Source organism: Canis lupus, chromosome 9 (genome assembly GCF_003254725.2).
Source record: "Canis lupus dingo isolate Sandy chromosome 9, ASM325472v2, whole genome shotgun sequence".
Classification (NCBI taxonomy): domain Eukaryota; kingdom Metazoa; phylum Chordata; class Mammalia; order Carnivora; family Canidae; genus Canis; species Canis lupus.
In genome coordinates this window covers 13,872,567-13,897,972 of record NC_064251.1, presented here as the reverse complement: position 1 = coordinate 13,897,972, position 25,406 = coordinate 13,872,567, and the positions used below count along the sequence as shown (strand labels likewise).

Genomic DNA, 25,406 nt, shown 5'->3' with positions numbered 1-25,406 from the left:
TATCATAACATTATGGTTTGAAATGTTTAAAAAAACTACACGAGCACATGCAAACATAAATTAATTTGTTAGTACATACAGAATTGGAATGGTCAAATCATTCAACACTGAGCTATTAGTATGTAAGTACTTAAAACCAAAACATTTGCCACTATGATCTGATGATAAACTATACAAATAAGTCTCTTAGTCAACACCAGCTAAATGAACTTTAAAAAGCATGAAGAGATTATGATGAGTTTCAAGCACTAACTGCAAGAACATGTGTCAAACTCCAAATGTTAGGTGACAATTTAGCAATCAGGGATGGCACTTATGTAAGCAAGCAGCATGAATGAACACATACTTTAAAATTTTAGGTGACATTCAGCTTTTACTACAAAAGGGAAGGACTCCCCCCATTACAGAGGCATTGATACACTGCCCTCTGTACCTGGCACATCCTGGGGGAGCTCAGATGCCACCTTCTTCTCTGCCATGTTGCTGCTATCGTGGGTTTCTGAGAGACACCCCACGGGACTCCTCCCTTCAGAGGGACTAGTTTCTTCTGAAGAAGCATTTGTTGTGTTGTCGCCAAGATTTGCTGACACAGAGTTACCTTTATCCCCAACTTCTGTTGGCTCTACAGTAAAATGCACAACAAAACTTTAAAGATATCCTTTTAAATTGCTTTAGGACAAATGGCCATATTCAATCAACTACTAAAAAAATGATCACCAAGAAAACCTGCTTTTATTTGATGGCCATTTTGAAGCAATTAGAACCTGGGATATTTTTGCAGTAAGTAATCCAAAGAGTATTTAAGAATATTTAAAATATTAAGAATGGTTAAGTAATTAATATAAAAATGAACATATCACATACAAAAGTGTATATTCTGGTATAAAAATAGTGATATTTCACCAGCAAATCTCACAGGGAATTGGCACCTTATTAGGAAGTATAAATAGAGATATGGGCATATTATAGCAAATCCAGCAATACATAAAAATCCTTACAATGATTATATACATTACAAGGGGAAAAGATACCCTGTTTTCTTTAGAAATATAAAATTAAATAGATATTAGTAATAAAGAGATTCATTTTCATTTTGAAAGTAAAACTGAAGTTCTCATAAATAACACTAATTAAATATTACTTTCTAGCCAAGTAATTTTTTTACCCTCAGATTTTCCTTGCTCAGGATCATCATCTGGTGTTTTGTCGTCACTGTCTTTTTCAAGGGATTGGTCTTCAAACTCCTCTCTGCTTTTCTCAACATCTTTGGAGTTATTATTCTCTGTCTCATTCTTGTCCTTTTCTATTTCTTCTGGGCTTTTAACAATATCAATGTCTCCTTTTTTGGCTCTTATGGATTCCAAAATTTCTTCTATAATAAAAACAAAAAATTTTGTTTCCATATGTACCCAAAATATAAGTACTACAAACCCACTTAAGAGTTTCAATACAAGTTATTAAATATGTTAAAACAGTAGAACTATGAAATAAGGATTAAGATTACCAATACAATGTTAATGCTTACAGAACTCAACCAATTTGTTTATCTTCACTTCTAGAAGATACATGGTAATTATGACTACTTTCTTTTTAAAAAAAAAGAAAATTAAAAAAATAAAAAAAGAATATTAGTCTAACTTTTGAAATTGATATTTGATAGAGATTACTGTCATCTCTTCTATCATACAAGGAAAACTATAAGCTGCATAGACCCACAGTCTAGGCAGTTTGGTACAGTGGTCAAAACCGAGGTATCCATGACCCAATGCACATCTGACTTGATTTAGCTGTTTATTAGGCTTACCAGAGGCAAGCTATTACCATACAATTCCACTGTAAGATGAGAAAACAAAGTCCCATTTAGAAAAAACATTTCTCTCTGAAGTCCCATAACTATTTTGACAGTCAATAAATCCCTAAGGGCTCTAATCCTCTTTCAATTTGGGTAGAGTGATACTATAGCATGATGTAGAACACAAGGCATATCAATACAGACTCTTAGATATTAATGGCATTCTTTGGGTTTTGATCCAATACTATCATTTTTTATTTTGCTGCTCCAATTTGTGCCAGCTTTGGCCACTAGGGGGTTCTTCAAATGAAGCCTGTATTCTTTGAACACACTTCGGTCATTCATTTGTTCATTCCTTCATTCATTTAGCATTTCCTTACTTTCTAGCACTACGAGATGCCCCAGGCTCACCTCATATTTTCCCTGACCCAATCCTAGAATCTACCATCTCTGTAAGGAGTCTCCATTCTTTTTTTTTTTTGGAGAATGATACTTAGAAGACATGATTTGGACTCTAGGTATACTTGTCACTATTAGGATTTCACTATTTCTATACCCTCTCAGCCAACAGCTAGAAAACGTTATGTATATGTATACTAACATCTGTGTATATATACATCAATATTATTTCTCTATCTATCTATGTATGTGTGGTGGTTGGTGTGGTTCATTCAAGCATTGCCCCTTTGCTTCTTCATAACTTCTAACAAGAGAAATCTGGTTCTCATTATCTATATCTATTTATTTGGTCAACCTTAGTATACATAGTAATTTCAGAATTGCTAAACTGCACCCCATGAGAAATAAATTTACCAACTAGAGTACAATGTTTGTAAACAAGAAGAAACAATTTTTAATGCCACGTATCATGGTATTTTTTTATTTTTGAATTTCCTTATTTACATTTCCTTTGTTTAAATTTTCTATACCTGCATTTCTTAAATTGTAGATCTCTAGAATGTTTCCTAGGATTATAAAAACCTTGTGAAGTCATCATTGGAAAACACTGATCTTTCTGTTAAAATAATTACATTTGAGCCGGCTGGAGTTAATTCCTTACACTCACTCACCTTCTCTACTCCTTTTTTCTTTTCTTTTTATTTATTTATGACAGAGAGAAAGAGAGAGAGAGAGAGAGAGAAGCAGGCTCCGTGCTGGGAACCCAATGTGGGACTCGATCCCGGGTCTCCAGGATCATGCTCTGGGCTGAAGGCGGCACTAAATCACTGGGCCACCGGGGCTGCCCAGCTTCTCTATTCCTAATTGCTAGAAGAATTCAGAGCCAATGATTATATGAACTTCTAAGATAGCAACAAGACAATCTCATATGGAAGAAATTCCAGGGCAGCCCCGGTGGCCCAGCGGTTTAGCACCGCCTTCAGCCTCGGGTGTGATCCTGGAGACCCGGAATCGAGTCCCATGTCAGGCTCCCTGAATAAAGCCTGCTTCCCCCCTCTGCCTGTGTCTCTGCCTCTGTGTGTGTGTGTGTGTGTCTGTCATGAATAAATAAATAAAATCTTTAAAAAAAAAAAAAAAGGAAGAAATTCCAAATAGCTTGCTTTCTGTCTTTTTTTTTTTTTTTTTTTTTTAAGATTTTATTTATCCATGAGAGTCAGAGAGAGAGGCAGAAGACACAGGCAGAGGGAGAAGGAGGGTCCTCGCAGGGAGTCCCACGCAGGACTCGATCCTCAGACCCAGGATCACACCCTGAGCCAAAGGGAGACACTCAACCACTGAGCCACCCAGGCGTGCCAGCTTTCTGTCCTCCTTATCATCCAACTCATCCCAGGATTCTTTTGTACATATTTCCTATATCTTTGTACCTATGGCTTTTATTTCAATTACCTTACCTATGGTTACCCTTGCTAAGTACACTATACTTATCAATGGAAGTATCTCACTTTTTTTTTTTTTAAAGAACTTTTTATTTAGAAAATCTAGTTTCCAATCACTTACTGATTGGAGCCATATTATTTCTTATAGCCATATTATTTCTCACTTTCATAGCTCCACTATGTTTGATTTTCAACTGCCAACACTTCTTTTAGCTTTCTTTTTTTTCCCCATGTAGTCTTTATGCCCAATGTGGGGCTTGAACGCACAACCCCCAAGGATCAAGAGTTATCTGCTCTAATGACTGAACCAGCTAGGCACCCCAAGTGCTAGCATTCCTTAACCTCACTAGTGCATGTTCCTCCCAATTTTCCTAGTGCCATTCAATGAAAATAAAAATTAAAAACAAAACAAAACAAAACAAAAACTACTACTACCAGGCACTTGGTGACTCAGTTGGTTGAGTATCCAAATCTTGATTTCAGCTCAGGTCATGATTTCAGGATGGTGAGACTGAGCCCCATGTTGGGCTCTGTTCTGGGCATGGAACCTGCATAAAATTCTCCCTCCCTCTGCATTCTCTTTCTCTCTTTCTAAAATAAAATAAAATAAAATAAAATCCATCTGTAAGGGCACTAGGGTGGCTCAGTCGGTTAAGCGTCTGCCTTCAGCTCAGGTCATGATCCCAGGGTCCTGGGATCAAATCCCACATTGGGCTCCCTGCTCAGCGGGGAGTCTGCCTCTCTCTCTCTCCTTCTGTCCCCCCTCCCCCCAGGCTCATGTTCCCTCTCTCTCTCTAATAAATAAATAAAATCTTAAAAACAAAAAAAAAAAAAACCCAGAGGAATAAATTTGCAAGGATTATGCTATTTTTGAGGTTAGGTATATCAAGTCATTAGAACGGGCTGCAATGCTGAAATCCCTGTCACAAAAATGCAAAATACTCCTGGCTATCTCAGAACCCAGTAGTAGTTTCTGCTGTTTTCATCTCATAAAATCCCAAGTTAAAGGACACAATTAGATATCATTCTAGGATTCACTTGGGCTGGATGCTCCTAAACTGACTATCACAGCTCAGATTCTGGTTCCCAGAGAGGACAAATACACTGTCAAAGTCATCAAAAATATGAAAAGTCTGAGAAATTGTGACAGTCAGAAATTGTGACAGAGGAACCTAAAGAGACACAACAAATATAATGTGGTATCCTCGATGGAATCATGAGACAGAAAAAGGTTATCAGTAAAATAAGGAAATCTGAATAAAGTATAGACTTAAGGTATCATAATATATCAATACTGGTTCACTACTCATGACAAATGTACCACACTAATGCAAGATACTAGAAACCTGGTGCAGGGTATATGGAACCCTCCGTACTATCTTAGCAACTTCTAACTATAAAACTATTCTAAAATTAAAAGCTTCATTTAAAAAAAAAAAAGAGCATCTTTTAAAAGAATACTGTTTCTCATAATTAAAAGTAGGACTACCAATAATAAGATATTTGAATTAAAGAAAAAAACTGGAATATTAGTAATGCCCTAGACAATAGACAAAATGCTAAAATGCATAGAATCCCCTAATTTAGGCTGGGATGAACAAGATTCCTTGGGAAAACAAAAATACAGAGAATTAAAATATATATAACTTGATATTTTAATATTTTCTTTTGTAGTGGTTTCATACCAGGAGTTTGTCTCAAATTTAATAACAGTAAATTGAGAAAATTTCCCTCTCACCATTAGCTGCCGCCAGAAAGGATTTGTTACTGCCCCGAGCCTTATTGGTCAAGTCTTCAGTTATGTCCATGTGCCGGTGGATTTCTTCACGCATTTCTTCCAGGATTTTGCAGAGTTCTGCTTCCCAGTAATCTTTATCTAGACAGTCAATTAATTCTGCAAGTTGGACCTTTGTGCTGTAGTACCAAATTTTCTTCTCATTTTCATTTTCTGTATCTTCTTCTCTGTTTAAAAGAAGTACAAAAACACTCTCTATGTTAGACATAACAGCACTGATATGACGATTTCCATCTATCCAGTGAGAGTTAAAATATGTTTAAAAAAAAAGGGATCCCTGGGTGGCGCAGCAGTTTGGCGCCTGCCTTTGGCCCGGGGCGTGATCCTGGAGACCTGGGATCAAATCCCACGTCAGGCTCCCGGTGCATGGAGCCTGCTTCTCCCTCTGCCTGTGTCTCTGCCTCTCTGTCTCTCTCTGTGTGACTATCATGAATAAATAAATAAATAAATAAATAGCCTACCCATTAAAGCTCAGTATATTTGCTCACAAGAAATCCCCTCATGTCTCACTCAAACTCAAGTCACTTACATTTTAGTTAAGCAATCTCTAATTATTTTGGCTTCCTAGCCCACAGCAGCTTATGATAAAATAATGTGTGAGTTAATAGTGGGAACAGAGGAGGGGGCACCTGGGCGGCTCAATCAGTTGAGTATCTAATTCTTAATTTCAGCTCAGGTCATGATCTCAGGGTTGTGAGATCCAGCCCCCGTGTCTGGCTCTGTGCTCAGGAGGGAGTCTCTCCATCTCCCCTGCCTCTCCCCCCACTAGCACACACACTCTCTCTCAAATAAATTAGTCTTAAAAAAAAAGAAAGATATCTACAAATATGACACACAGAAACAGGACCTCAAAATTCAGAGGGTGTTAGTACTTGGTGGAGGACAGTCTTGGTTATACTTTAGTCAACTTTCAGATCATCGCTATAACCATATGAACGGAATTTTAACCAGAAATATTAAACTATGTTCAGTATATGGCAGGTACAGAGCAGGTTAACACTACAATTCAGTTTAGAACATCTCCATCAACATGATATAAATGCTCTGCTAAATTCTGGTCCTGGAACAAGCCATCTCAATGAGTGACAATGTCTCCTCTCTCTCCCTGTCTTATGGACAACATTCACACTGGAGAGAAGAGTCCCACGTTGGGCTCCCTGCATGGAGCCTGTTTCTCCCTTTGCCCATGTCTCTGCCTCTGTCTGTCTCTCATGAATAAATAAATAAAATCTTAAAAAAAAAAAAAGAAATATGTATGACAATATTTCTTCTCTCGTTCAAAACTAATTCAACTAATTCAGGAACATGTGTGAGGTACCTGATGAGAGTCTAACTTTGCTGTCTACTCAAAAGCAAACTCATAGAGTTGAAAGAATTGGACTTTAAGAAAGATCTGGCTTTAAAATGGGCTCTAGTATTTATGAGATATACAAACGTGGACAAGACACAACCCCTCTGAGTCTCTGAGCTATTTTATTAACCTTGCTGATAAAGTGGGGATAATGGTACCTCTTTCAGGGTGACTGTAACAATTAAAGGCAATATAATAAGGCACAGATTATAAAAAAATAAAAAATAATGATAAAAAAAATAAAGCATAGGGGCGTCTGGGTGGCTCAGTCAGTTAAGCAACTGCTTTTGGCTCAGGTCATGATCTTGGAGTCCCGGGATGGAGCCCCACTTCGGTTCCCTGCTCAGTGGGGAGTCTGCTTCTCCCTCTACCCTCACCCCACTCGTGCTCACTCTCTAATAGATAAATAAAATCTTTAAAATAAACAAAGCATAGATTATAGCACCTAGACACATTGTTAGTAATGAATAAATATAAAATATTATTGTTACTAAATATGGTAGTAAATAAAAACTGAGCAGAAATGCAGGAATGAGTCTTTCAGTAATTCTGAAGAAAGGAGGGACATGTTAAATCATGGTTAAGCTTATCAAAATTATCAAAAAGGAAAAAACTAATAACAAATGTTGGAGCACCAGGGTGGCTCAGTTGGTTAAACATCTGCCTTTGGCTCAGGTCATGATCCCAGAGTCCTGGAGCCCCACATAAGACTCTCTGCTCTGCAGGGGAGCCTACTTCTCCCTCTCCCTCTGCTCCTGCTCATGTGTTCTCTCTCTCACTCACTCTCTAAAATAAATAAAGACTTAAAAAAAAAAAAGATGAATTAATGTTATCTCTCTTTGCTCTTTTTTTCAAAGTTTTATTTATTTAAGTAATCTCTATCTCCAATGTGGGGCTCAAACTCACAACCCTGAGATCAAGAGTTGCATGTACTTCCCACTGAGCCTGCCAGACACTCCTCATTTTCCAATTTCAAATCAGCATCTGGTGATATATGAAATTATTATATTGCTGTGTTAAAAGCTTTTTACAAAAATTACTGAAAATCTTTTTTAATCTGCTTTCTGTTTCACTCTGTAATGGGTATTTCTACTGACTTATGACTGAGTGATGACAGTAGTCTTATTCCAATTTACACCATTAAAGATGTCAGAGTCCTCTAATCAAAAAGACTAATAAAATGCTTTTAAAAGGCAATGCTATATCAAAAATCTAATTAAGTGACAATATCAAATCAGAAAGTACTTAGTGAGCTTTGACTGAATGAGCTAAGAGTTACAGAACAGCCTGGTTCTTTTTTTTTTTTTTTTTTGAATTTTGAATTTTCTTTTTAAGATTTTTTATTTATTTATTCATGAGAGACACAGAGAGAGCAGCAGAGACATAGCCAGAGGGAAAAGCAGGCTCCTGTGGGACTCAATCCCATCCTGAGCCACAACTCAGCCACCCATAACCTGAGCCAAAGGCAAACCGCTCAACCACTAAGCCACCCAGGTGCCCCAGTCTGGTTCTCTACTTTCTAAAAAATCTATCTTAAGGATTCACTTGTTAAAAGATGCTGAATTCTTTAACTATTTGCTCTTTCCTCTTTCCTCAGAATTATCTACAAATTTCAGTGAAACAAGAAAAATATTCTACATAAAAACATTTTTAGGGTAGAAAACATAATTTACAAGCATATGATTTCAACATGAAAATGAGATGGTATGGGAACAAAATTAAACAGTCTCTCCACTTTTTTCAAGTAACTCAGATATTACTGAAAGGGTTCCTAATAGCTGACTTAATCTATACTGTCACTTACATAATTTCTATCTAAACAGAAAATACTTAATTTCAATTTTAATCTTAAAAAAAAAAACCAAACTCATGACTTCACATATTAGATTGGAATTGCTCTTTTAGAAAGTTCTTCCTTAAAAAAAAAAAAAAAAAAAAGTTCTTGTGAGATTTGAACTCACGACCCTGAGACCAAGATCTAAGGTGAGATCAAAAGTCAGACCCTTAAGCAACTGAGCTATCCCGTTGCCCAGAAAGTTCTTCCTTTTAATGAGATGACACAAACCTAGTGTTTCCACCAATTAGTCCTGGTTCTGCCTCCTGGAGTTATGTGAAATAAACCTAATACCTCCTCCACACATAGTCCTTCAAATCTTTTACATCTACAATTCTATTCAGTTTTTTTCTTTTCAGGCCAGCATGATCACTACTTTAATCATTTCTTATAGCACATTTTTCAGTTGTAACAACCCTAATATTCTTCCCCTCAACGTCCCTCTACAAATGTGGCACCTGAAAACTATTTTTTATTCTGCTCATCAATGGTAATACACAACACTGACAATTTCCTCCTTCTTCAAGCTGTAGAAGAATAAATTCATTAAAAGCATAAGTAACAAAACAGAGTGAACAACTGCTAATGTTTTCAAAGAAGAGCTGTTTTATTACTGTTTTTTCAGTAATATGTATGCCCAACTTGGAGCTCAAATGCATGACCCTGAGACCAAGAGTCACATGCTCTACTGACTAAGCCAGCCAGGTACCCCCATGAAAAACTGTCCTAATACTTGTGGACTTAGGTACATTTTACATAGTTTATAATAATCAAAATTATTTACTCTAATCATAAAAGCGACCAGAGCTTTCCTACATAAATAAACATTGATTTGTGTGTGTGTATATATATATATATTTATATATATATATATTTGGTTTGGAGTTAGAATGGGGTTTCTAGGCACGCCTGGGTGGGTCAGTGGTTGAGTACCTGCCTTGGACTCAGGTCATGATCCCCAGGTCCTGGGATCAAGTCCTGCATCGGGCTCCCCATGGGGAGCCTGCTTCTCCCTCTGCCTGTGTCTCTGCCTCTCTCTGTATGTCTCTCATGAATAAATAAAATCTTGTTTTTTTTTAAAGATTTTATTTATTTATTCATGAAAGACACAGAGAGAGAGGCAGAGACACAGGCAGAGGGGGAAGCAGGCTCCATGCAGGAAGCCGGATGTGGGACTCGATCCCGGGGGATCATACCCAAGGCTGAAGGCAGCGCTAAACTGCTGAGCCACCTGGGCTGCCCCACACACTCTCTAAAATCAATAAACAAATCTTTTTAAAAAGAAAATTAGGGGCAGCTCGGGTGGCTCAGCGGTTTAGCGCTGCCTTCAGCCCTGGGTATGATCCTGGAGACCCGGGATCGAGTCCCACATCGGGCTTCCTGCATGGAGCCTGCTTCCCCCTCTGCCTGTGTCTCTCTCTGTGTTTCTCTCATGAATAAATAAATAAAATCTTAAAAAAAAAAAAAGAAAGAAAATTAAAAAAAGAAATCAGGTATCCTTGTAAGTGGAAGAGAGGACACACAGACACATAGGGAAGGTGATGTGAAGGTGCAGGCAGAGATTCATGTGATCCATCTCTCTATAAGCCAAGGAACGTCAATGATAGCCAGCAACCACAAGAGCTTTGGAACAGTCTCCCTGAGAGACTCCAGAAAGAATCAATCCTGCTGACACTGAGGTTTCAGACTTGTGGCCTTCAAAACTGTGAGAGAACAAATTCCTGTTGTTTTAAGGGACTCTGTTTATGATAGTTTGTTACAGCAGCCCTAGGAAACTCAGATTTGGGTGCTGGGGAAATGGAGTGTTACTCTAACAAATACCTAAGAATGTGAATGTGGCTTTGGAACTGAGTGATGGGAAAAGACTGGAAGAATCTGGAGGTACTGGATTAAAAAGGCTTAGATTGCCTTAAAGAGATGGGCAGAGATTGGAATTATCCTGCTAACAAGCCAAGGAACACTAGGGCCACTAGAAGCTAGAAAAGGCAAAAACCGATTCTTTCTTAGAGCCTCCAAAAGGAGAGTGGCCCCACTGATGCCCTGAATTCAGACTTCTGACCTCCACAACTATGAGAGAATAAATACCACCTAGTTCGTGATACTCTGTTACTGCAGCCCCAAGAAGCTAATACAGCCATGGATTTAGCAATTAAAGCAACAGAGAGGTCAGGCAGTCCAAGTGGGTTACTATTACACATTCTAGAGGCAGAATACCAGAGACTGAATCCTGATTCTGCTACTTACTACTAATTGTGTGATACTGAATAAATTATTGTCTCTATGCTTCAACTTCTCCATCTGAAAAATGGGGTTGATACAATACTTGTATCAAAATGCTGTTGTGAGGATTAAGGTAAATTCAAATAGGTAAAGCACTTAAAAGACTGCCAGCACCTACTGGGTGCAATATGAAGAGTTGCTATTATTTTCCTCATCTTATGAAGTATGTAATATCTACCTTAAAACAAACACAGGGGCACCTAGGTGGCTGTCAGTTAAACGTCTGCCTTTGGCTCGTCTGCCTTTGGCTCGGGTCATGATACCAGGATCCTGGGATTAAGCCCCACATCAGGCTCCCTGCTCAGTGGGGAGTCTGCTTCTCCCTCTCCCTCGAGCTTGTACTCTTTTCTCTCACTCATTCTCTCAAACAAAGAAAACCTTTAAAAATAAATAAATAGGGATCCCTGGGTGGCGCAGCGGTTTGGCGCCTGCCTTTGGCCCAGGACGCGATCCTGGAGACCCGGGATCGAATCCCACGTCGGGCTCCCGGTGCATGGAGCCAGCTTCTCCCTCTGCCTGTGTCTCTGCCTCTCTCTCTCTCTCTCTCTCTCTGTGACTATCATAAAAAATAAAAATAAATAAATAAATAAATAAATAAAAATAAAAAATAAATAAATAAATACAAGTGCAACAGATGCGTTAAAAAGAAAATTCTTTCAAGGGTGCAAGAGGGAGAGTGGTTTAGGGAAAGAAAGCCCTAGGAAAGGGCATACGTAGGCCAAGACTTGAATGATAAATTAGCCAAAAAAAGGTTTTGGATGTTTGCATTTGGTTTTTATTTTTGGTGGTGGGAAGCAAGAGAATTAAATGTACAAAATTAGGGAACTGTGAACTTTCTGTTAAGAGCATATGGAAGTGGGGCATCTGGGTGGCTCGGTGTTTGAGCATCTGTCTTTGGCTCAGGTCATGATCCTGGGATCCTGGGATTGAATCCCGTATCAGGCTCCCTGCAGGGAGCCTGGTTGCTTCTCCTCTGCCTATGTCTCTGCCTCTCTCTCTGTGTCTTTCATGAATAAATAAAATATTTTTAAATAAAATCTTAAAAAAAAAGAACATATGGAAGTAATTCAAAGGTTTTGCTACTTGAGGGAAAAAGACCTAATCAAAACTGCTGTTTTAAAAAACATCCAGCTATGGAACAGAGACTAGAACTGGGGAATGGTGAATTACATACAAATCAGTTTGGAGGCTACTGAAGTAGTCTCATCAAGATGATGTTGGCTTGTATTATCGTAAAGATAGTGACAATGGAAAAAATCAGATTCAATATTTAAGAGATAATGAAAAGGTACAACAAAACACAGGACAAAAGCCTATTCCCGAGTTTTTTCTTGAGCAGCTTTTACTATGATAGGATCAATGGATGAAAGGCAGGTAAGGGGGGAGAGGGTGAGGAGTTCAGTTTTAGACAAGCTGTATTTGAGGTGCCTGTTATGTGACTATGTCCAGGAGACTATGGGATATACAGAATTTATTTAAGTAATCTCTACCCCCAAGGTGAGGCTCAAACTCATGACCCTGAGATCAACAAGAGTCTGACTGTGCCAGGTGCCCTGAAAAAAAAAAAAAGTTTTAAATGCTGTGTTCAAGGTAATTTTATTCAGAATGAAGAGTGACAAGAAAAAGTGCTAATCTAATTTGGCAGTTCCTCTTTTACTAACAGTCCCAATTTTAGAGCAAAGAACTGATAGGATGAATGCAAAATTAAGAAAGATTGGCTTTCTCATATATTGGATTAGAACTGATCACTAGGGGATCCCTGGGTGGCTCAGTGGTTTAGCGCCTGCCTTTGGCCCAGGCGCGATCCTGGAGTCCCGAGATCGAGTCCCGCGTCGGGCTCCTGGCATGGAGCCTGCTTCTCCTCTCCCTTCTCCTGTGTCTCTGCCTCTCTCTCTCTCTCTCTCTCTCTCTCTATCATGAATATATAAATAAATAAATCTTTTTTTAAAAAAAGGAAAAAAAACTGATCACTAAGTTGATTGCTCAGCGTTCTGGTTTCTCATGTAGATTCATGTAAGAACCTTTCATTTTATTAAATGCTTCACTAACCTATATAAATAACATATTTTTAAATGAGTAGTAAACATGGATAGCCTGGGTGGCTCAGCAGTTTAGCGCTGCCTTCAGCCCATGGTGTGATCCTGGAGACCTGGGATCAAGTCCCATGTTGGGCTCCCTGCATGGAGCCTACTTCTCCCTCTGCCTGTGTCTCTGCCTCTCTTTCTCTCTCTCATGAATAAATAAAGATCTTTTTTAAAAATAAAATAAATAAATGAGTAGTAAACAAATAAAAGGGGATGAAGGGGGTGCCTAGGTGGCTCAGTCAGTTAAGCCTCTGCCTTCAGCTCAGGTCATAAACCCAGAGTCCTGGGATAAAGCCCCGCATCAGGCTCCCTGCTCCACAGGAAGCCTGCTTCTCTCTCTCTCTCCCTCCACCTGCTGCTCCCCCTGCTTGTGCATGCTCTCTCTCTCTCTGTCAAATAAATAAAATCTTTATAATAAAAAAACAAAGCAAGCAATAACAGAAAAACTTTGTTTCTATAAACTACTAGCATTGCAATTAAAAATTGTTCACTACAGGGATCCCTGGGTGGCGCAGCGGTTTAGCGCCTGCCTTTGGCCCAGGACGCGATCCTGGAGACCTGGGATCGAATCCCACGTCAGGCTCCTGGTGCATGGAGCCTGCTTCTCCCTCTGCCTAGGTCTCTGCCTCTCTCTCTCTCTCTCTGTGACTATCATAAATAAATTTAAAAAAAATTTTTTTTTTAAGTTGTTCACTACAGAAGCACCTGGGTGCCACAGCCGGTTAAACGTTAGACTCTTGGTTTCAGCTCAGGTTATGATCTCAGGGTGGTAAGACCAACCCCTGCACTGGGCTCCGTGTTCAGTGCAGAGGCTGCACGAGTTTCTCTCTCCCTCTTCCTCTGCCCCTTCTCCCAAGCGCACACATGCACACTATCTCTCTCTCTCTCTCACACACACACACACATAAATAAATAAATCTTTTTAAAAATTTGTTCACTACCCCACACTTTGTTTTAGGTATGCCTCCCTTGGGCAGTAGGTTCACTGACTCATCATTTTAAGCCTCCAGGGAAAGCATATATCAAATCTCTACATACTGTCAACCAAACAATTTACGGAACTTCAAGAGTTTCACCAGGAGTCCACATGTAATCTACCACAAGAGGGCAACAAACTGAAACTGTTAGTAATTTAACTTTTAAAAAGATTTAAATCTTTCTGATCTATCAAATTATCGACAAGGAACACTTAATTACCACTAACAATGATATTTAAAGTTTTGTATTTGACTTTGTAAGAAAAATAGTCAAAAATCACAACCTGAAAAAAGGCATCCTTATTTGTCTCAGATCTTTACTAAACTTGGTGTACTTTATTATGCATCAAGAATGGCAATTTCAGGGGCAACTGACTGGCTCAATAGGTACAGCATGCAACTCTTCATCCTAGGGTCATGAGTTCAAGCCCCACATTGGGCACAGAGCTTACCTAATTTAAAAGATATGTATTTTTTTTAAAGGCAATTTCAGGGACTATGGATAAAGCTTTCAAAGAAACTAAATTAAATGAATAGTTGTATTGCCAAATACAGAACTTTAGGAATTTTACTGTTCAATTTATAAAATATTTCATCAATGATGTATCAAAAATCCATCCACAGGGCTTCAAAGGTAACTTCTTAAGTTCTTTGACTCATATAATTACAAAGGTTCACACACACTTATCTACGTTTAAAGAGTTTTCTCTCCTACTTGCCTAAGCATTGTTTTAAATATGAATACTGATTTATCACGGTATAGAACTTTTTTTGGAATGCCACTAATATTTTCAAAAAATGCCTTTGTCTGAAATTTCTAAAGATCTCAGAAATACCCAGTCCAGGCACAGCAAAAGTCATTATACTATCTCCACACACCCCGAACCCCAGTCACAAACATTGATTTTAACAACTAAAACAATGCAAGTTGCAGACATCTCCAGATGATGCCCTGGAAACTAGACTACAGTATAAAATTAGTTACTGAAAATATTCTTCTAAACAGCTTCTGAGAAAAAACTCTAGGTCCCACTTACTAATAGCCAGTGTCTTGGGCAAGTTATTTAACCTGTCTGAGCTTTAGTCTCTCTTCATTTAAAAAATGAACACAAAAATAATACCTACGAAAAAATAATAATACTTACATTATTGGGTTGTTGCGAGAATTAATGAAAAAAACATAAAATGCTTAGAACACTATGAGGCATATATTAAGTGCTCAGTAAATTTTGCTGGCTATTCATCACCTACTAGTAATAAATCTTACAGATGTCAAGGCCTACAATATTTGGACAAAGCACCTTTGGTATCCTTCTGGCCCAAAAGGGCAGGACAGAAAAAGAAGTGAGAAGCAGGGAGAATGAACATCTAAAAGGATGAGGGGGAAAAAATAAATAAATAAATAAAAGGATGAGGAAGGGTGGGATAGGGAAGGGAAGTACAGGAAGGAAAAATTGGAACACAGAATAAATTTAACTTACTTCCTAATTTGTTCACAGCCATCCCAAGGACTCTGAGCCCTTTCAAGAGGGCATTTGAGACCAAGTATGAATATGGCCTGTTGACTGCTGAATGTCTGAGAAATACAAGCATCAGGCTCCCTGATGGATAGTGTCACTGACTTTTCACTTAAAATGAAACACAGCATTATCCTTCAAACCAATACATGGTTACAGTTATCTCACCAGTTCTAATGACCTTGCCAACAAAAGCTTCCATGCTACCATCTCCTTAGCAAGAGGTCAAAAAGACGGCACAATAAACACCATGACCAGGTATTTGGGAAGTGGGAGGGCAATAAAAAAAGTGACAAAATTTTAAAAAAGAACTGATCCAAATCAAAAGATGCAAAATATACATTTTAAAACTTCATATACTCTTTCTCTTATCAGTTTTTGAATTAAGATAACAGACTAAATCCAAACATCTCATTTTGGTCCCTCCTGAAAGCCTCTTAAATCTGCTAAAGAAGGGCAGCTCGGGTGGCTCAGTGGTTTAGTGCCACCTTGAGCCCAGGGCCTGATCCTGGAGACCCAGGATCGGGTCCCATGGCAGGCTCCCTGCATGGAGCCTGCTTTTCCCTCTGCCTGTGTGTCTGCCTTTCTCTCTCAGTCTCTCATGAATAAATAAATAAAATCTTTAGAAAAAAATCTGCTAAAGAAATATTTTTTAAAACATTAAACTCACAAGGATAGAGAAATTAGCAGAAACAACAAACACAATTTGGAAGCAGGAAAGCAAATGGACAAGTGACAACTGCTGTTAACAGAGCCAAGAAAGCCCAATCCCAAACCAAAATGGTGATCCTAAGAACCAATAATCACAATCCCCAAAAGATACTGAAAATGGAAAAGGGAGTAGCTACAGCAGAGAACTGCTGGACAGCTGTGGAAAGAGCAGATCCCTAGATCACCTCTACCTGTCCCCTTCAGCCACTAACAAGTTTAGTCTCTAAAGGAGGTAACACTGAAGTTCTTGGGACTAGAGGACATCAGTTCTGTACTCAGGTGTGAACCGAGATACTACTATACAGAAAATCAAACGCTGAGTGGCTATACCAGTCAGAGCTTTATGTTTCAAGCAGAATACCAACAAAGGCCTCTGGGCTATCTGACCAGCTCAAGAAGAAGGGCTAAAAATAATGACATCAGTGATGCCCAACAAAATAAGTTACGAAAATCACCCAGTGGTTAAGCTCAAAATTGATAAGGCCTACCCACTTGCTCAGAGCTTCCAATCAGCTGTATAATCCAATAATGTTAATTGGGATCAGAAAATTATGAACAATCTGAGGATGTAACAGACCAAAATAAATCCTAGGAAGAAGCAACTTAGAAGAAATTATGCACAGAGGGGGGAAAAAACCACACTCACACACACACACACAAGTATCATTAATATGCTCAGAAAAAGAGAAAAAATTATTACATCCATGAAACAAAAACAGGATTTTACTACTTTTTTAAGGAGAAAGATTCTAAGAACAAAAGAGTTCTTAGAAAATAAAAATATGATAGCAGAAAAGTTAAATAGTAAGGCTGGAAAACTAAGATAAGGAAATCTTCTAGAAAAATCCAGGAACACCGCATATACTCACATCTCTCTCTCTCTCTCTCTCTCTCTCTCTCTCACACACACACACACACACACACACTTATATCCCAAAGAAGAACAAAGACAAAGAGGAAAACTGGAGAAAAAAGATAAGAAAATCTGAAGACCAAAATAGGAAGTCTAGTGTTCAATAAAATAATAGCACAAGGTAAATATAGCAGGGAAAAGGAGAAGAGGAAGTCTTCAAGAGTTCTCAACTGACAGATTGAAAGTGCCCACCACATACCCAGTGGATAAAAAGACTCACAAAAGGCCATACCACTTTAAAACTGCAAAACACTACAAGCAAAAAGAAGATTCTGTAAGCTTCCAGATAAGTCCAAACTGGTCACATACCGGTCACATACAATCAATGAACGGATTCAGATTTCTCAACAGCAACACTGCAAGAAGGCAACTGCACAAAACTCTGAGGATCTCTGTTGTACCATTTTTATAATCAAAAGGTGAGCCCAGTGGCAGCCCAGGTGGCTCAGCGGTTTAGCACCTGCCTTTAGCCCAGGGCATGATCCTGGAGTCCCAGGACTGAGTCCCACATCGGGCTCCCTGGGTGGAGCCTGCTTCTCCCTCTGCCTGTGTTGTGTCTCTGCCTCTCTCTCTCTGTCTCTCTCATGAATAAATAAAGTCTTAAGGAAAAAAAAAAGGTGAGCCTGAGTAAGATTCTTCTCTCTCCCTAGCATGGCTTGCCCAGGTACTGATGAAGTTCCTGGTCTCTTCTCCATGCCTTGCTCTGATGTTTCATTTCATCCCACCACAGATTTTCTGATTTGACCTAATTCCGAGAGCTGAAAGAAGGCTCTGAAGACTTCAGAAGCTAAAAATACAAAGAAGCCCACTCCCTCTGATCATATTTCTACAAGATGTCAAAACCAAGTCCACACTACAACCCTCCCCAACATCTGACTGAGGTAAATACTCTGCTTTTCCAGATTGCCTCCTGACCTTCCCACTGACCTGCCTGGAAGAGCCTCTTGAAAACCCTCAGAAAAGCAGAAGCCAGACTATGACTGAGTCTGCTGAGCTCATCTTCTCCTGCAAGACTACAACAAATAATGACAAAACTGACCTTTCATAAGATAGCTGGTTTATTCTTGCCAGTCCATTTTACGTATAGACATAACAAAACTAAAAAGAGAAACAAGAAAATCCTAACACCAAAACTGGGGTGAAGATTACCTCAGGGTAGGCTGTAGGGAACATAACCAGGGAAGGGCCCACAGTGGCATATGCCTTGTAACATTCTAATTCCTACCCCAGGCAAGTAATACACTGTGTGCAATCTGCGTTTTTCTATACATTTTTCTTTCTTTGTAATTTAAGAAACCGTTAATATACATATTCCTTCAAGTTGGAAATAACTTTATAACTCATTAAATCACAAAAGTTTATTATTACAGCAGTAGCACAGCTGTTATATCAGTCATGATGGAAACTGGCTTAATATTAAATACACACAAAAATTAAGACCGATTTACTTACATAATGAGTCTTCGGTTTAAGAACCAGTATTTCCTCCGACTCCTGTCATATCCAATAGGTTCATGTCGAATATATGGTTTGTTTTTTTGGATTTCAGCAACACAGTCAGTTACACCAGGCACCTTATGTGCTACACAGACCTCACACTGCCATTCATCCTCCGGAACCTCCTCAAGAGGTGGTTTCACACATTCCAAATGGTATACTGCTGAACATGTCTCACAGCAAAGCAAATCCCCAAGTTTGTGACAAACCCGACAATGGTCATCATATTGGATCACCCCTTCAGACATCAATTCCTCACGAGCAATATTTGTGGTAAGAAACTGGTCAACTAAGAACTGCAGAACTTTGATTTTGTTCTCTACTGGTCCATAGGGATAGTCCTCTGCTTCTTGGTAAGGAAGAACGTGATGGTACTCCTTATCACTCTCACAGTACACCCGCAGCACCTCTGGCCACGTCATCCCATCTATGAAATACAGCGTGGAATTAACGCTATCTTTCAGATCAGCAGGTCCAAAGGTAGTATTGGAAGTGTCTTCTTCACGCAAAACTGCTTTCAAAAGCACAACGTGCATCTCTGCCATAAGTGTGCACTGCTCTTGACTCACCAGAGCTGCACAGAAGTCCTCAAAGCGAAAAGGAGATAGCCTTAAAACAGTGCCAAAGTTCCGCAGTACCTCATAAATGGCAATAACATTCATTATATGCTCATTAGGCACCATTAAATCCTCAGAGGACTTGGGAAATTCAAGGGGTGGGATGTCTTTTTCTTCCAATATCGGAGAACGAGGCCGATGTACCCTTGGTTTTCGCCTACCTATAAAGGAAGAAATGACATAATTACAAATCAGTACATCATCTTTTTTTAAATTTTTTATTTTTATTTTATTTATGATAGGCACACAGTGAGAGAGAGAGGCAGAGACATAGGCAGAGGGAGAAGCAGGCTCCATGCACCGGGAGCCCGACATGGGATTCGATCCCAGGTCTCCAGGATCGCGCCCTGGGCCAAAGGCAGGCGCTAAACCGCTGCGCCACCCAGGGATCTCACATCTTTTTTTTTTAAAAAAATATTTATTTAGTTAAGCAATCTCTACACCCAATGTGGGGCTCAAACTCTCGACTCCCAAGATCAAGAGTCACATGCTCCTCCAACTGAGCTAGCCAGGCACCCCACAAATCAGTACATCATTTCCAAAACTGAGGGTTTTCTAGCTTTTCCTATTGGGACACATACCTCAAAAACCAGATAAGCATACTTCTATTTTTCTAATAACTGTCAAGTTAAAATAATACCAATAAGTAATGATTTAGCTTTAATTTTTAAGTCAATAAAGAAAATCTAAATTCAAAGTTTCTCCATTATACTAAAAACTACAAGTAAAAAATTTTCAATTATAATTAGCTCTGAATTATCTAGAGGGGATAAATGGTGTAGAGGCAACCATGATAAAAACAAAACAAAACAAAACAAAAAAACCTGCATTAATTAAACCTCTAAAAAGGGACGCGTGGGTGGCTCAGCAGTTGAGTCGGCCTTCAGCTCAGAGCATGATCCAGGAGTTTCGGGATCAAGTCCCACATCGGACTCCCTGGGAGAAGCCTGCTTCTCCCTCTGCCTATGTCTCTGCCTTCTCTCTCTCATGAATAAATAAGTAAAATCTTAAAAAAAAAAAAAAAAAAGAGAGCTCTGAGAAGAACATAAATGTGAAAAAAAATCCCCATGTAAGAAAAAAGACACAAAAGAGCCCATCCTGTGTCTGCTGCGATACAGAAATGCCTCTCAACACTGGACAGGAAGTTCTCTGGTGAAGCACCCATTTTCCTCTGCTAGAAATGCTTCCTGAGAGGGCATCCCCGGTGGCCCAACGGTTTAGCGCCTCCTGTAGCCCGGGGGCGTGATCCTGGAGTCCCAGGATCAAGTCCTATGTCGGGCTCCCTGCATGGAGCCTGCTTCTCCCTCTGCCTGTGTCTCTGCATCTGTGTGTGTGTGTGTGTCTCATGAATAAATAAAATCTTAAAAAAAAAGAAAGAAAAAAAAAAAGAAATGCTTCCTGAGAGCCACATGGGGGGGGGGGGGGGAGTTCCACAGTGAAGCACAAAGTTAGGGCTGAGACAGAAAGGAAAGGGGAAATAAGAGAGGAGGAGAGTCCCAGTGCTGGGAGAAGGAAAAAGGGAGGCTCAGGGAGGAAACAGACAAGACTGTGTGTGTGTTTTTAGTGGTCAGTTGAACCACTGCAAGTACCTGTTCCCCAATTTATAAGATGTGATGTCCAAGAATGTATATGTATGCATATAAATGTATCAATATATATAGCACACTTGAGACCCTGGTCTGTACCAAGCATAAAGATCTTACTTAATTCTGTGAGTTGGGATGCCTGGGTGGCTCAGTGGTTGAGTGGCTGTCTGCCTTTGGCCTCAGGTCGTGATCCCAGGGTTGTGGGAGTCCTGCATCGGGCTCTCCACAGGGAGCCTGCTTCTCCCTCTGCCTATATCTCCGTGTCTCTCATGAATAAATAGAATCTTTAAAAATAATAATTCTTGGGCAGCCCCTGTGGCGCAGTGGTTTAGCACCGCCTGCAGCTCAGGGTGTGATCCTGGAGACCTGGGATCGAGTCCCATGTCAGGCTCCCTGCATGGAGCCTGCTTCTGCCTCTGCCTGTGTCTCTGCCTCTCTCTCTCTGTGTCTTTCATGAATAAATAAATAAAATCTTAAAAAAAAAAAAAACTTTAAAAAAACAATTCTTAATCTATGAGGTAGTATTTTAATAAGCCCTGCTATATAAATAAGAAAACTTGTCAAAAGAAACACGTTTCTCCTAAACTGTTATGCCTGTATTACTATTATTATTCTCATACTTTCCAATGATATTTACAGAATAGGAAATGTATGTTTTTTAAATATAGGAAATAATTCTAACAAGATCAATTAACACTAAATTCACTTTTGTATAATTAACTTTTATCAACTATGATTCTGGGTTACTGGTAAACTCTTAACTGCCTGTTCCCTCCCCCATTCCTGAGCCCTCCTCACTTCTAGCTAAGTCTCATTATCTGCAAACTAAAAGGGTGTATATGGTATCAGGAGAAAAAAAGTATGCTTAAAAATATAAAAGGGCTGGGATGCCTGGGTGGCTCAGAGGTTGAACATCTGCCTTTGGCTCAGGGTGTGAACCCGGAGTCCAGGGATCGAGTCCGGTATCGGAATTCCTGAAGGGAGCCTGCTTCTCCCCCTCTGTCGGTGTCTCTGCCTCTCTGTCTCTCAAGAATAAATAAAATCTTAAAAAAAACAAAATTATATATATATATATATATAGGCAAGGTATTTTAACTTACACAATACACACCCAAATCTTCATTCACCAAAAAGATTTTCCAACTAAAAATATATCCATTACTTTCTGCAGAAAAAAGTCCAAGGGATCACCTGGGCCAGTCACTGCTGGTGAATCTATATCTTGAGAAAGGAGCCTACAACTCACAAAAGTGACACCATCTGCACAAATCCAGTTTTCACAGATTCAATTAAATCATAGAATCATCATGATAGTAAGCATCATGATGGGTACTCCAGTCTATATTATGGTCTCCTGGAAATTACTTGGGACTCATCTGTATAAATATAAACGAGAAAGTAGTAAAAGGGAAGATCTAACTTCAACTTCCCTTGAATAACAGAAGAAACACAAGTCAGCTGAGGAGACCAACCCGCTTATAGAAACAGTTCTTGCATTCTTCTCAGATGTTTATGCAAAAAGCTGTCAAAGAGCATTTAAATAAAGAATCACAGAAGGAAAGGCTGGGTGGGAAAGCGGTTTGAGGACCCGAAGAATGTAGACGACCTTAAATGTTAGGTTTAGGAGTCTGTACAGTACTTTATACTGGCAGTAATGAGGGTTGCTACAGGTTTTCTAAGCAGGGCACAGACAAGAGAATAATGTTCCAGAGAGACTTCTCTGGCTTCACTATATAGAATAAAAAGGACAGGGGGAACAGAGCAGAGGCAGGGCATCTTCTGGAATTAACCACAGATGAAGACATGGATCCAGAGTCTGGCTGTGAGAACACCACCAAGATAGACACAAGGGACCTCATGAAGAAAGAAATCAACAGGTGTAGAACAGACCACCATCACAATGAGATTTAACTCTGTCTGTTACCATTTCCTTCAAAAGCTGATTCTAACCTCCTCAGGCTCCTCTGAATTCCTGTAGCCTTCTTCAAACTATGTTTGTTCATATTATAATTATCTTTTCATGGTATCTACTCCATCTCCCCAGGAGAACACCCAACTCTTATGCTAAAGAGAATTTGACATATTTATTTTATTAGTATTTACCCAGCATCATTTCTTATAGAGAATTTCCTTTCCCTATAAGGAATCCTTATATCCCTATTAGGGAGGGATATAAGTGATTCTGATACGGCCCCCAATCACACTATGTGTATCTTCTCATCAATAGCATGAAGATATGACCCAAGGCAGGCCAGTAAGACTCTTTGCCTGGGACTTTATATTCAGATGTTGAGAGTTCTCTCAAGCCCTTTCTTCCCATGCAGGAGGCCAGAGCTGTCCAGAACTAAACATCTCTGCTTCCCTCGTGGAAGAAGGGAATAAGGATGATGAATAGAAGCAGAAGTAAGATATAAGTACTGATAATTTGGGCAGCCCCGGTGGCTCAGGGGTTTAGCACTGCCTTCCTTCAGCCCAGGGTGTGATCCTGGAGACCTGGAATCGAGTCCCACATCGGGCTCCCTGCATGGAGCCTGCTTCTCTCTCTGCCTGTGTCTCTCTGCCTCTCTCTCTCTCTCTGTGTCTCTAATAAATAAATAAAATCTTAAAAAAAAAAAAAAGTACTGATAATTATTGAGGCCTTGGGGGAGCATATCCTTCAGTTTTCCAGCTACAGAAAACAAAACTATTCCCCATGTGCTTAAGCCAACACACTGGTTTCCTATCACTGGCAAATAAGGGAGTACTCATTAAAAAGTATTCGACTCTGTATCCAGTAGGCTTTTTAAAATGAGAAACACAATAACTGTTTATACTGTGTATATAACTGTGTATATAAACACTGCTAATAGTAATCTATTTGTAAACCAGTAACAAATACTGTCTAAATTCATTTAATGTCTAATTTTTTATTTTTTTAGACAGGGGGGGAGAGTGGCAGAGAGAGAAGTAGAGAATCTTTTTTTCTTTTTTTTTAAATATTTTATTTATGGGCAGCCCCAGTGGCATAGCAGTTTGGCACCGCCTGCAGCCCAGAGTGTGATCCTGGAGACCCAGGATCGAGTCCCACATCGGGCTCCTTGCATGGAGCCCACTTCTCCCTCTGCCTGTGTCTCTGCCTCTCTCTCTCTCTGCCTCTATGAATGAATAAATAAAATCTTTAAAAAAATAATAAAATAAAATAAAGATTTTATTTATTCATGAGACACACAGAGAGGCAGAGACACAGGCAGAGGGAGAAGCAGGGTCCATGCAGGGAGCCCAATGTGTAACTCAATCCTGGAACTCCAGGATCACACCCTGGGCCAAAGGCAGGCGCTAAACCACTGAGCCACCCAGGGATTCCCAAGAGAGAATCTTAAGCAGGCTCCACATCCAGCACGGATCCCAACACAGAGCTCCATCTCACAACTCTGAGATCATGACCTGAGGTGAATAGTCAGACACTTAACCCACTGAGCCATCCATGGACCCCTCATGTCTAATTTTGAAGCATCAGCTTTCATACATTCTGAAAGATTTTGGATAACCATTGTACAGATCTGATTTCTAACAGCTCATTTTAACTTCGTATTAATAAACTAAAGTCTGTTCATTTTCTGCAAGTATTAGAGGTAAAAGGAAAAAGAGGCAAAAAAAAAAAAGGCCCATAAGTTCTACATTCTATACATCTAGTTGGAAACCACAAAACAGTTTCTATTCAGAATATGACTATAATCACATACATATTGAAAATGTGAGCATTTTTGAAAGCTAATATTAAATATAGGTCAGTTCCCTCTGAAGCATTATTGGGAAAGTATAAATTGTCTCAATTTTTTAAAAGGCAATTTGGCAAAATCTATCTGAATGCATAACTCTTTGACCCAGAGATTGTACCTCCCAGAATTTATCCTACAGATATGCACATACACATTCAAGTACATACAAAAAAATTTAATGCAACAGTTTATAAAAGTCAAAATTTTGTGTTTTCTTTTTAAACTAAATATACATCAATATTTAAATGAATTGTGAATTATGACAACTACACAATGGAATCTAACATTTGAAAAGAACAATGTAAAATTCATATATGCTGAAATGAAAAATCCAGGTAGGGAATTTTCTCTGTGTTTTTTGTTGCTATGAATAGTGGCTGGCACCTAGTAAGGTACATGAAATTATTTATTGAAAAAAATGGTTTTTAAGTGCTAGCTCACACAATCACATAAGAACATTATGTCTCTACATTATTTGCAAATGTTAGAAATGTGCTTTTACTCCTCACTATGTAAGTAAATAGAGAACTACAATGAGAACTTCTCAAACAGTGGTCCTCAAACTCTGTAGAGCAGAATCACCTGGAGAGCTGATTCTGATTAAAATAGTTTGATTTAAAAGGTCCAGAATAGGGACGCGTGGGTGGCTCAGTGGTTTAGCTCCTGCCTTTGGCCCAGGGCATGACCCTGGAGTCCCAGGATCAAGTCTTGTATCAGGCTCCCTGCATGGTGCCTGCCTATTCACCTTTCTCTGTCTCTCATGAATAAATAAATAAAATCTTAAAAAATAATAATAATAAAAGGTCTAGAATAGAGTCTCAGAATGTGCATTTCTAACAATTCCCAGATGCTGCTCACT

At 39.2% G+C, this 25,406-nt stretch overlaps 1 protein-coding gene across 16 annotated transcripts in view; it reads right to left on the bottom strand.

Moving 5' to 3' along the window:
* BPTF (bromodomain PHD finger transcription factor) overlaps window positions 1-25,406 on the bottom strand; it is a 153,344-nt gene that overhangs the window by 94,187 nt on the left and 33,751 nt on the right. For 13 of the 16 annotated variants that reach the window (XM_049114587.1, XM_035720657.2, XM_035720660.2 and 10 more), the window contains exons 2-5: window positions 18,542-19,364; window positions 5,366-5,589; window positions 1,166-1,372; window positions 434-622 (exon numbers count right to left, since the gene is read on the bottom strand). In XM_049114587.1, coding sequence (XP_048970544.1) covers window positions 434-622; window positions 1,166-1,372; window positions 5,366-5,589; window positions 18,542-19,364 — 1,443 coding nt within the window. The remainder of the gene's footprint in view (window positions 1-433; window positions 623-1,165; window positions 1,373-5,365; window positions 5,590-18,541; window positions 19,365-25,406) is intronic. The other 3 variants (XM_035720662.2, XM_035720664.2, XM_035720670.2) reach the window with 1 other exon arrangement.